Here is a 13289-nt window from a genome sequence, read left to right as displayed (position 1 = left end):
TCAATCTCAGATTTTGTGGAAGCAGTACACAACCTTCCCTTGGAAAAGGAAAAGTTGATCAAAAGTTCCAGAGCTAATAGAACAGAGAGAGTAAAGCTCCCCAGGATGATGGGAAAATGGCAACCATAATTAAACACGTACTTAACGTTTAATTAATTAGTTAATTACAATGTGTACACGATGCTAAACTCACAAACCAAACTAATCCTGTAGTAAACATTTTTATTGACACATAATAAGATGAAAAAAAAAAAGTGCAGACAAAACCATTAATCAATTTCTTTACCATTAATATTCAGTCCAATTACATCTGTGATCCATGGCTCCTTTGATCAGCTTTCCCAAGCCTACTAGCCAAAGAACTGATCACAACTGGCGTGTGCCCTGTGAACAAAGCGACATGACCCATGAGCTTGTCCTTCCTTGAAAATGTGGTTCCACATGAGCACTGCCACCTCAGATCCCCACAGTGCTTCTCATGGGTGCGCAGATCAGATAACACAGAAAACTGCTTCCTGTTGCACCTCTTGCACACATACATCTTGGGGCAATGGCTCCTCTTGTAGTGGTTCTTCACACAGATCATCGACTTCAAGGGCTGGAACTTGGCGTGCTTCTGGTTCCACCTGCACCCTACTTGCGGGCATGAATATTTCCTTGGCAAATTCGTCGAACAATCTGTGTTTCCATCTGTGCCTCCGGCGCCATGATTGTTGTTGTTATTTGTACTGCTATTGTTTTTCTTCATGGGGTTGCTTAGTGCAACGGTGGTCTTGTACTCGTCCCCATGAGCCCTCATGTGCATTCTCAAATTCGCGTCGCGCTTGAACCCTTTCCCACAAACCTGGCAGTAATGGGTGTACTTGGCCAGCAAATCAGCAGCGTCTAGCTCAATAATGTCGAAGCTTTTCGGAGAAATAGGCTGTTGCTTGCCTTGCACGTGCCTAGTTTTCGTATCTCTCGTGGTACAATCGATGTAGCTGTCGCTAAACCAATCGAGTGCTTGATCATCATTAGTTGGATAGAAAGGAGTTTCGATTTTATTGTCAAGGCCGCTACCAAAGTTTGGTTGCGAAAATCGAGGAGGAGGAGGCTTATTAAGGCCTTGATGGTGGAGCAATTGTTCTTCATGGTCAATAGTATTAGAAGTGCTAGTAGGGTTGTTATTACCTGGAGGAGGAGGAGGAGGAGGAGGGGACACAAGGGCCATTTGCTGACAGGTGAACATCATCGAAGAAGCCGTGACGATGATCTCTTGGATCACATTGTTCATGCTTGCTATGGCCATGCTGGTCGACTCCGGGGGTTGACTTTGATGGTGGTGGTGATCTGGAGAGATAAGGATGCTGAACAGGGATTTGGCTTGGCGAACCTTCTCTTTGAGGACTGAGAGACTGTAGAGGAGAGAGGTTGAGTGGTTCTCTGGGCCTGAAGAGGTTGAAAATGAAGAAACTTGAGGATCTTCAGTCATGGAAAAGATTTGTAAACCTTGGTGCTCATCTTCTTCTTGTTGTGGCATGGTTTGGAAACAATTAGATGTGGCCCCAGAAATCATTTTTATTTCCAAGTTGTACAGCCTTTCGCTTTTGATTTGCTTTTGCTTTGCTTTTTCTCCAATCTGCCTCCCCCTCTGAGTCTGGATCGTTGTTTCCTTAGATTGGCTTTTCAGATCTTTTCTTGTAAAGGTTAAAAACTGTTTGTAGTGTATTGGTGGAGATTATATAGGGATATGCTTAAGAAAGAACCTATTTCAAGAATATATATGCTAACTTTTCAGGTAGAGGAGAGAGAATACAGAGAGATAGAAGTCAACTTGGAGTTTAGAAATCAACTGATCATCCCCAGTTATGACCTTCCTCATATCTCACTACCCTCACGTTACGACAAGGTAAGCCCTTGTGCAGAGAGTTTTCGAGAGTTGGCAAGTATAAATTAATTAATTAACTAATAAATATTAGTTTATCCGTTTACTTGCATGAATTGCCTACTAAGACTATACCTAGCTATTTCTTACACGTTCAACCCTTCACATTGTTTGTTTGTTTTTTTTTTTAAAATTTCTATAAGACCAAAGTTTAATAAAGAAAGAATAAAATTCTAAGGTAGGTGTGTATATATATTCCCCTTCTATTTTTATTGAGAGATTCTTTAAATAATTTTATTTGAGGGACACTCTTTAGTGTTTCTTACGATTTTTTTTTAATTTTAAACAATTCAAACAATCTATTTTTGAAGTCTACATTCATAGATCATCTTTGCAAAAAACTTAGACAAATCAGAAACCATTTCAACATCCAATTGTATCCTACAAAATAAATGAACACGGTGCTTCAAGAAAGTACTAAAATTTCAATAACTCAATTGAGTGGTCAAATGATATCTGATTCAAGTTTGAATGATTATCTAAAAAATAGACGTTTAGATTAGTGAAATATAATGTGAAATAGGCCCTATAAAGGTATCTCTCAATGAAAGCTCTCTGTATATTTTATATATATATATATATATGTTTTGGTGTTTGCAACTAAAGGGAGTCTAAGTAACGTAAACTTATCTTGTATATATGCGTGAATTGAAATTTTCAAAAGAATGATCTCATAACAATCATATCATTGAATCTTTTTTTTTGGTCTGAATCAATTCATTGAATCAGTGATCATGTTAGTCGTCAGAAAGCATGCGGCTTTGTATGCCATTTTGGTCCATGCTAGCTGCTTCTGCTGCTGCCCTTGTTTGAATACATGTGTGATTAACTACTCTGGGATTTGGATGAGCCCTTCGCCAGCTTAATAACTTCTACTGATTAGTGAAACTAACTTATTAGTTAATTTCTTGTGTTATGATGTAGTCGTCACTTCACATCGATGAGTCTGAGCCGTTGATGCAAGTTCTTTTGCCTTATCTGTAACAACAACCCATTGCAGCGACTCGGCTGAATGGTTAGCTTGTGTTATGATGTAGCCGTTGATGAATATCGAAGTCATTGTGAGGGTTTACAATTATCAACGGTTGTCAATTATTGTTTACGAAAGTATATAACTTTCTATCTATAGTAAATTTAGCTTAATCCCTTCAAAGTCATTTTTCCTCAATTATAATCCATCTCTTTATTTTTGTTTGAATAAAATCCAGTTTTTTTTCTAAATAAAACCCGATGACTAGAATGCAACTCGGCAAGTTACCTAATCAAGCGCAAAATCAAATTTATTGTACTTTTTTTATTCTATTACTTTTATATTATTTTTATCCTAGTAAAATTTATATATTATTTGCCTAGGATAAAAATAACGTACCAGTTACTTTTTTTTACGAAAAATAATGTACCTAATATGAATTTATAGTCCCGATCTCTTGGACCACAGGAGTCCAAGAGATTTGTGGTCACTCACCGTTGGATATTAATCCAATGGTTCAAAAAAAAATTTAGAAGGAGTGCAAGAGTGAGTGAACCATTGAATTTACATCTAACGGTGAGTGACCACAAATCTCTTAGACCCCTGTAGTCCAAGGGATCAGGACTGATTCAAATATAGTCCCAATCTCTTGGACCCCTGTAGTCCAAGAGATCAGGACTGTATTCAAATAATATACCCAACTTTAATAAAAGCATTTTGTATATAATTTACCTAATAATTTCCTATTATGTAATAATATAACTTGTAATTTACCTATTATGGGGATATTGTAGGTAAAGCCACCACATTTATAGATATATTGTGAAAATAATTTACCTACCCGTATTGGATATATACAAGATGTATAGGTAAATTTGTAGGTACATTATATTGTATTGATAATAATTTACCTATTATATTTTATTAGGACGAAATTTGAGGGATTTTTTGTTAGTCAAAATTTTAGGTATTAGAGGGAATGCCTCAAAAAAAAAAAAAAAAAAAAACTGGAGTCATTGATATACTATAAATGAGGAAGTATTAATTAGAAATGAGGGACTTAATACCATATTTGAAAACCGTCCGATTTGACTTTTCTGAAGTTGAGTGGCAAATAATATAAATATATAAGAGTACTATGACCTTTTATATCTTACGGGGCGTTTTAGTTTGAAGTTGGGTTTTATACATAGATTTCAAAATTAATGAGTTGATGTCTAAGAAATAGAAATTGTAGGGGCTATATTAGACAAGCCCAACTTTCTAGAATGATCATAGCTAATTTGGTTGAATGTTTATTAGCTTCTAGTATGATGAATGATGGAAATATTTTTACTGATCACTTTAACTCAAGGTGTATGCTTACCACATTTCTTAATACTTGACATGTGTTCATAGACATAACCATGATTAATTTTTACTTTGATTTATGTAACCATAGTTATGCTTATGAACACCAAAATACGTGTCAAGTGTTGAGAAGGATGGTAAGCAAAAATGCTCCAATAGATGATATTGTTCTAACATGAACTTTTCATAAACGATCCAATAAACCATTTTAAGAGATTAAGACAACAAGGCTGCATTCTTTCATACCCATGTATGGCACACTTCATGATTACGTTCGCACTTGTTTAAACAACTTTCCAACATGCGCCGCCACGACCAAATTAACTCAAGGTCTTTCTTTTGCGTAATGAATTATGAAAGTATGTGTTATTTTCAAATGGCCCAACCGGCATTATATGGACAGGTTTAGGACATAAAGAATCCACACAGCATGGATATTATTATTACTAGGTCTAGATGGCTGCCTGCTTTTTTTTTTTTTTTTTTTTTTTTTGTGTGTGTGTGTGTGTGGGAGAAAAGGGGGGGGAAAACCCCAGACAAAACCTGCCTGCTTTGTTTTTATTACTACTTGAAGCATGCTTTTGGTCTGCCATTTTCATCCCTAGCCAATATTTCTTATTTCTTATTTTTTTTAAAAGTTATTAATTAACAAAATCTTGGGTGTGTGGATGGATGAGTACATATACCTAGGTTTTTTCTTCTTAGATATACCCACGGGCAGGGCAGATCCTCCTTGGTGATTAAAAAACGAAGAAGTAAACGCTTATGAATATATATATGTACAAAACGAGTGTTATATATTTTGTATAAAACATATATATATATGATAGTCAAGCTAGCTTGAATATGCAATAATATTGTCAGAATAATTTGTAGGGGTTTTTAATTGGGTGTGGGTTCTTGGAACAAATGATCATCGACAACAACTTGGTTTTGGATGTGGTATTTTGCACCTTGTAAGCTACAAGGAATTAATTATTCTTTTGAATAGTAATTAAGGCTTATTATATTTAATTAATTGCCTTCCTATGTACCAATCTCAAGGTGGATGGATCATGGATGATGGCTCTCCCAAAGTCGCTGTTGTCGACGATGGCCCCTCTCATTTGTTAGTACGTAAGCTGTGTCTGCACAGAGAGAGAGAGAGAGAGAGAGAGAGAGAGAGAGAGAGAGAGGGCTTTTCCAGATGTTCTCTCGAATTTTCTCCTCTGAAAGGGTTTCAAACCATTCTCTCGAGCTGTTTTGGGTTTCTCTGGAATCTTTTTGTCTCTCAACCTCAGGCTGGTGGAGTTCAAGTTTGAGCTGAGCTTGAGGAATTGGCTAGAATATTTCTTCCACACCACAGCTTAGAGCTTGACATGCTTACGTGGCAACGAGCGAAACTCAACTTGCTAGACTGACTTATACAAGGGATCTCTCCTTAAAAGTCCCCTATTTGGATTTTGTGTTCTAAAGACTAATTAGGTTACTTTTCCACTTAAACAAAACTTTGGACTTGGCCAACTCAAGTGTCAACAATATATCTTTTTCCTTGCCGAAATTAAATTGAGGTTAAACTGTATAGCTAAAATTGTTGTAAAGTATCAACAATGTGTATATAGTTACATTATTTGAGGGTCACTCTTTAAAGTCTCATTTGATTTTTTTTTCAACGACCCAAATAGTCTATTTTTCAAGTCTTCATATTCATAGATCATTCTTACAAAAAATCAGGCAAATTGAAAATCATTAAGGCATCTAGTTGGGACCAACAAAATACATGAATACAGTGCTTCAAGAAAAAACTATAATAACAACCATCTAATTGAGTGGTCAAATAATTTTGGACTCAAGTGACTTTTTTTAAAGTAGAGAATGCGTAGTGCGCCCTACATGGATGTCCCTCAAATATGCTTATTTATTTATTTATCTTTTTAATTCATATAAAATAAAAGAGAAACAAGAATTTTCGTTATGTCGTTTAACCTCAATTTAATTTTTTCATGTAATTTAATTGTTTAAATTAGGAATTTGTAGTTTTTTTAGAAGTTCTGGGATTACATTCATAATTGAGTAAAAAAAAACCTATAGCCACTAGTGGTGGCCACGGTCCAATTTGGTCTGGTTCTCATCCTAAACTAGAATCGACACTATTTATTCGATTTAGTTTAGACCAGATTTTTTATTTTTACCCATAAGCCGATTCAGTTTTTGGTTTTGGACCATATTATATATATATATTTTAACTACAAAACGCAACAAATTTTTTATTTTTTGGGCTTAAAATTTCACAAATGGCCCAATTTCATGCAAAAGGGAGGTGACTGGGCATAGAAAAGAGAAGTGATTTGGAGTTGAACTTAGGGAAAGATTAGAAATTTAGCATTGGGTTTAAATATTTTATTTAAAAATTTAAAAATACATAGACGGTCCGATTTGGCCCGATCCAGTTTTTTCACTATAAGAACCAGAGTTGAAACTGGACCAAATTGGTCCAGTCTAGTTTTAGGTCAACACGGTCTGATTTTTGGTCAACCCAATTTTTCAGTTTTTTGGAGCCTAATTGAGCTTTATTTTCCTATTTAAATGCTCATCCCTGCTAGCCACAAAGGGCTAATACAAACTAGTCACAAAGAGCCATTTTAATAACTGAGCGGTATAACATTAAAATTAAGACAATTTGGTGCACCTCCACTAACGATCACGCGGGAGCATAAAAACTTTGGCATAGGCATCCCAACTAAGATTTCAAACTCAGAACAACCAAAACGAGATAAAGCTTGAAAAAACCAAGCCATAACAATACAAATAAAACTCTCACAAAAGAGAGATGGAAAGCTCTCACAAAAGAGAGGTGGAAACTCTCACAAAAGGAGATATGAAAACCACACAAAAAATCCAAAGAGTCGATGCGACTTATTATTCCAAACATAAAGAAACCGAAAAAAGACTTCACTGTGAATTTAGGTGATGGTTTTATTGTTGAGTATGAGTTATGGGGCTTTTCTATGGAATTAATTTGGCTTGGGAAACTAGTTTTTAAAATGGTGGAGGTTGAGTGTGACTCTAGTTCTGCTGTGGCTCTGTTAAATAACCCAATTGTATTATCAACTGCTTCATTTTGAAGATTTGAGAGGATTGGAACTGCTCTGTTAAGCATGTCTTTCGTGAGCAAAATTATGTTGCAGATGCCTTGGCAGCCAAATGTTTTGAGTTTAGTCATGGTCTCCATGTTTATGAAGAAGTGTCTTTCTTAGTACAGCCTTAGATACTGATGCTCGAAGTGTAGCTAGGCCTCGTTTAGTTTTTGTTTAGCTTTGCTGCTTTGGGGTTTTAGCCCCTCCTCTGTACCAAAAATAAGAAAAAGCATATAATAAGTGCCTCTCTAAAAAACGTTTTCGGTTGTCTGAAAGCACTTTTACCCCTCTAGAAGAACTACCAAACATGCCCTTAGTTTCTTTTGAGAGATCCGATTTCATGTCTCCTTGGCTCCCAAGTTTGCAAATGAAGTGATTTTGCTGATGACGTAGGGTGCCTGTGGCAAGTCGCTTGCTTCATTCCCCAACGGGTATACATCCAATCCAATCCAATTGCTAGGAAGAGGCTTTCAAATTGCTTCTGGGCCGCACGTGAGAGCAATCACATCCAACTTGTATAAACCAATTCATCATCCTTCTTTTTTTTCCTTGTTTTTTTTCCCCAAATAAACCAATTCATCATCACCCGAATATTCTTCGCCACCCTTTTCCCCACAGAAGCAAAAACCCTCGACTTTTTTGAAGTTTGAAATTCAACACTTTGGCCTTAGATTGGAGTAATTTCTTTGCTTTGATTTGTAGCTATGAAAAATGAAGAGGTTTTTCTGGCAGAATATTTCCTACCACTTCTCTCCCGGAGCCAAAAGTCCAATATACCCCTAACAACAACATCACGTGCTATTTACATAGTCAAACTCAACGAATTTTGTTATAGGACTCAATTGGAACTACTTGCTGAGTTCCCGGATATAATTGCTACAAAAATAATTTTAGGACTCAATTGAAACTTGAGATAAAGTTCAGGACGTCTATAGTTAAAAAAAACCACTTTCTTTTTGCCGCAAAATATTTTAATTTAATTTAATTTATTTTCCACTAAAAGGAAAAGGGTGAATTGTTGTAATTCAAAAGTTATTAGGTGGGTAACATTTGTAGTTTGCATTTTGCGGAGAGGTCAAAATGATAAAACACAAAATTGTGCTTGTCTCTGTGACATAACAGAGGCATAACAAAGAGATAAGGTCATAAATCTCATAAAGCCCAAGAGAGTGTGTGTGTGTAAGGGAGAGAGAGTGTGAGCTTGTGTAAGAGTGAAAGAAAGTGTGGCAATGGCATCTACAGCATCGACTCTTTCATGGAGTTCTTCCTCGTTGCTTCAAAGCTTCGCTGCAAACACAAACGAAGCCTGTAAATTGTCAGATAGAAGAACGGGCTTGGTGGTTTTCGCTCAAAAGAAAGCCAAGAAGGCTCGAACGGTAATTATAAGAAATGGGTTCTCTTCTAACACTTTGGTGTTTCTATATTTTTACCAGAAAGTACAAAATTTGTATGGTCTCTGCTCTGAGAATTCATAAAAGAAGAACCCACCTCAATTTGAGCCACATGGTTTGCTAAGCACAGTTGGGTTGGGTGAAATTTTGTCCAAGATTTTCCTTTTATTCAATTTTGTTCTTAATCATTCTCAGAAAATTAGTGAGCTAGAATGTAGCATTATGATGGGGTTGTCAATTGTTGTTGTTGTTGATTGGTTCAGATAATTCTCAAGGAGGATATAGCTGACCTGGGAAAGAAAGGGGAGCTTCGTAGTGTGAAAGCTGGTTATTACAGGAATTATCTGCTACCATTGGGCAAGGCCCAGCTTGTCACTCCTGTGCTGCTCAAGTAATGCATAACTATCTTACGTGAAATTGTTTCCTTTCTCTACTTTGTTCATTTTTGTTGTAGTTTACTTTTGAAGTTTTCAATTCTGAAGTTAGAATAATACTTTTCTCAATCTTTTGTGTTGTGTTTACGGAGTCAACCGAATTTGATGACAAAAAGTTGGAAAACTTAAAGATGGGACTTGGACAGAATGATGAGGGAATCAATTATTATTTTGGCAAATACAAATGTTACCACATAAACATTTCAAGTTATAAACCTACAATGGACAGAGGAGGCATATACAAGTTTTGAGAGTAATATATGAATGTTGCTTGATATAGGGTGATGTTTGTGGTGAGGTTTAATTATAGCATTTATAGTGTTTAATTGTACCTCTGAAACTCTTTCATAACATTCAACAAAAGAAATTGAATACAAGGGCTTTCAACCTATTCCTAGGTGCACAGATACTGCGTTCCACACTCATATCATATCAATATGAGGTAGTAATACTTCTTAAGTTCTGTTTGGTACATATAATACTTCTTAAAATGCATCAAAAATGTGAAAGTGTGAATTTTTATTTGCATAACTATTAGATACTTTTTAGTTGATTCTGGAAATTTATTGGAGGCACCTCAACCCTTAGGTGCAACTCTTCTCTTACTATTTCGAATATTAAATATAAAGTAGAGATAAACATGAAGAGGATTTAGCGTTCTTGTGCAATATGCCTCTTCTTGTAATGTATTTTTAGAGCGCACAAGTCACGAATGTGCTTTAATTTACAAGTTACAACTATATGGTTTCTATCCAGTTAGAAGATATTTGATCTATGTTGTAATATATGTTATGATTCACCAAAACAAAAATATCACTCATTAAAGATTGATAAGCAACATGTCATACAAAAAATTTGTGTTTATAGCGTGGCATAAACATTACTTTTGGGGGGAGATGAATCAACATTCCTAATGGCACTCATGCTTTATTTTTTGCGAAAATTAACTATACTCTATCTTGAGAACATGTTATCATTGCACGCTTTTTCTAATTGCTCTTTCCAGGGAAATGAAGATGGAAGACGAAAGGATTGAGGCAGAGAAAATAAGGGTATTTAGATAACACATATATTTTTTCCTTCTGCCTCATGTGCTGTGCCCCTCATATGTTTTCTTATGCTGTAACTCAAACTATAGATATAAAATTAGATGTACTTTTTGCCTTGTTTCTTTACACCCCTTTACACATATCATTCATTTAAGGCTCAGGTTTTGGGCCTTTGGACGTATCAGATCATCCTAAACTGGATTGAAAAGCACATTTTTGTATTCTCTTAGAGATTATCCTGAATGCTTTATATTATAATACCACGCTACATCGGGCTGTCTGTTAGTCTCATTAATTGTCAGGTCAAACATAGCAAGGCTTGTCACTAATAGGAGAGATTCTTGGGTGCAGCTGCCCTATGCGGCAGCACACTCACAAAGGAGTGAGGCCAGGTAGGACCCCCATACGGGGGTGCCACTTCTTTGTGAGTGTGCTGCTGCATCAGGCAGTCTCACCCAAATGCTAATAATTGCATTTAATCTCTCTAGCTAGTAGATTCTATATTGTCTGAATTTGTCCTATTAATTATGTCTTGTTAGATTATTTCATCTTGGTGCAGGTAAAAGAAGAGGCGCAGCAACTTGCTATTATTTTTGAAACTGTTGGAGGTTTCAAGGTGAAGCGCAAAGGTGGAAAAGGAAAGCTAATTTTTGGAAGGTGAATTATATTCAGTGCGACATTAAGCACTCAGTGCACTGTCTGCATATGTTGTTTAACACAGACATATTTCTGCAGTGTGACCCCGCAAGATCTCGTTGACATAATCAAGGCACAACTTAACAGGTAATATCTTTTATCTGGTAAGAGTATGATTTATATATCAATCACAATTTTCACTTCGTGCACTGTTACTGCATTCTGAATACCCCACTTGAATGCATGAGATATATACCATATAGGCTCTTAACACAAGCATCCATAATTTTACAATTAAGAACTATTAGCAGAAATTTTTTACTTCTAAGCCACAGCACCCCCAAGCAAAAAAAGAAGGGAGAAAATATGTATTTGATTTTCCTAATACTCTCTTTGGCCAATGAAATCCATAATTCAGAAAGTTCAACAACGTGCAACTAGAGATGGTCTCTGCATTTCATATCTATGCATTTTATCAAAGCCGACTCTTCATTGCCCACGTTTGTCTTTTTAACTATGCTAAACACATCCAGGCTTGTCTGATTGCTCCATTCTCTGCCCTTTCATTAATCTGTAGGGATGTGGACAAGCGAATTGTTTCTCTTCCAGATATTCGAGAGATAGGAGAGTATATTGCAGAACTGAAGCTTCACCCAGAAGTGACTGCTAAAGTGCGGGTGATCGTTTCTGCTAACTAGGGATAAGCACGTTCTGGAGTTGTCTTTGGAGGCCCACTTGAATAGAGAAGATGAATTTTTGATGTGTTTATGCAGGATGTACATGGCCAAAGTACTATCAACATCATGAAATCATATGGGCACCAATTGGAGGGTGGCTGTAATCTAATGAAAGTAGAGATGTATAAATCTGATTTACCTTCGGCTGTGCCAATGTATGTTTATTCCTCATTGGAGGGTGGCCTTTTGATGAGAAGCCATCTCTGGACAATTCTTTTTCCATTTTCTATATAAACCTTTTTTTTGGGCAATATTATTTGTTTATTGTCAGTATAATTCTCCTCCTCAGCAACACCTTTGGTTCTGGGGAGTCTTGGGACTAATTGGGATGTAGTTGACAAACTAGTTTAACTGGTTAGTGTTGTCATAATGTCATTCAGTAAAGTTTCAACATGTACCGGGTTAAAAAAAGGCTACCCTGATCCCACGAGTGAAGAGAAAGTTGGACCTACATTGGATCCCATCAGAATCGCCCCATATATCCTCCTGAGTAGACGTTTGGTTTCAAACCCAAAGAGAATTACGCCATGCTTATGTGCCTTTGATGATCCACATTCATCAAAACAATACACAAAGATGGCTGGTTCATCAAACGAACAAAATATGAAAAAATATAACACAATAATGTTGCTGCCCAGGATCGAACTGGAGACCTTCAGTGTGTAAGACTGACGTGATAACCACTACACCACAGCAACTTCTTGTCAATAAGTAAGTTTAAAATAGTAAATATTGGATTCCCAGTAAAATATTGAAATATAAATGGTTAAAATAAAATCAAAATACCAATTAATTAAAATAAAAAAATAACCATGTTGCTGCCCAGGATCGAACTGGAGACCTTCAGTGTGTAAGACTGACGTGATAACCACTACACCACAGCAACCACTTGTTTATATTTTCTCAATTATAATATTAATAACTAGAATGACTTAAGATGGCCCAGAGAAATTTGTTTAACCACACTACAATATAGCAGTCGGGCCCAAACGGAGGCTTAACACAAATTTGTTTAACCACACTCAAATTTCTCTGGTTGCTTAACACAATGTTTACAGGCTCTTTGGGGCCTCATAACTGAGACTTCGCTGCATAAAGGCTCTCCATAACACAATGTTTATGTCTCTGACAGCCCTTATCGTTTTGTTCTGCACCCATGATATTATTTATACCATGATTTGTTTTCTATGGTCGTTTTATGGGTGAAAAGGAGAGGGAAGGAAGGAGGTATGAGAATAATGCATCCACTGTGCGTAGTCAAATACATTTTATAAGTGGATAATATGATAATGTTTTATAATTGATACGGAGGGAGAATCAAACTTGAAAACATCTTTTTAATACAGAAAAAAGAAATACTACTAAATTAAGAGCTAATTGACAAATAATATAAATGATTAATGTGATAATAAACATCTAACGTTACTTTTGTTATATATAAGTAATGAGCCATAACAAATTAGTTATTATTATTATTTTTTAGTACAAGCATGGGAGGAAGATTTCTCTCACACACACACACACACACACACACAACTATGATGCCGTGAAAATTCGAACCTGAGATCTCTAGTCTACAAGTCAATTCCCTTTTTCACCGAACTATATCCTATTAACTAACAAATTAGTTATTTGTCTAATTGAATTTAGAATATTTCAAAACATCACTTTACATTAGTCAA

The 13289-nt window shown here is 36.0% G+C and overlaps 2 protein-coding genes and 2 non-coding genes across 4 annotated transcripts; 1 reads left to right on the top strand and 3 right to left on the bottom strand.

Moving 5' to 3' along the window:
• LOC18772882 (zinc finger protein STOP1 homolog) lies at positions 92 to 1712 on the bottom strand. Its single transcript, XM_007206415.2, has one exon. It carries the CDS (start codon positions 1553 to 1555, stop codon positions 305 to 307), a length of 1251 nt encoding a protein of 416 aa, XP_007206477.2. The 5' UTR covers positions 1556 to 1712; the 3' UTR covers positions 92 to 304.
• LOC18772425 (50S ribosomal protein L9, chloroplastic) lies at positions 8474 to 11860 on the top strand. The gene is made up of 6 exons (XM_007205883.2): positions 8474 to 8736; positions 9015 to 9142; positions 10192 to 10237; positions 10794 to 10891; positions 10970 to 11017; positions 11448 to 11860. Exons 1-6 carry the CDS (start codon positions 8590 to 8592, stop codon positions 11566 to 11568), a joined length of 588 nt encoding a protein of 195 aa, XP_007205945.1. The 5' UTR covers positions 8474 to 8589; the 3' UTR covers positions 11569 to 11860.
• Positions 12233 to 12305, bottom strand: TRNAV-UAC. The gene has a single exon. It is a non-coding gene; the product is annotated as a tRNA-Val (tRNA).
• On the bottom strand, positions 12421 to 12493 carry TRNAV-UAC. Its single transcript has one exon. It is a non-coding gene; the product is annotated as a tRNA-Val (tRNA).

The sequence above is a fragment of the Prunus persica genome, chromosome G6, assembly GCF_000346465.2.
Source record: "Prunus persica cultivar Lovell chromosome G6, Prunus_persica_NCBIv2, whole genome shotgun sequence".
Lineage (NCBI taxonomy): Eukaryota > Viridiplantae > Streptophyta > Magnoliopsida > Rosales > Rosaceae > Prunus > Prunus persica.
The sequence above is the reverse complement of the archived record's forward strand: the minus strand, read 5'-3'. Positions and strand labels throughout refer to the sequence as shown.

Bases quoted from the DNA above. Each gene is read 5' to 3' on its own strand.
- LOC18772882 (XM_007206415.2), bottom strand. From the start codon at position 1,555: ATGATTTCTGGGGCCACATCTAATTGTTTCCAAACCATGCCACAACAA.
- LOC18772425 (XM_007205883.2), top strand. From the start codon at position 8,590: ATGGCATCTACAGCATCGACTCTTTCATGGAGTTCTTCCTCGTTGCTT. The intron at 9,143-10,191 runs GTAATGCATAAC...TGCTCTTTCCAG, and splicing joins GTCACTCCTGTGCTGCTCAA to GGAAATGAAGATGGAAGACG. The intron at 11,018-11,447 runs GTAATATCTTTT...ATTAATCTGTAG, and splicing joins ATCAAGGCACAACTTAACAG to GGATGTGGACAAGCGAATTG.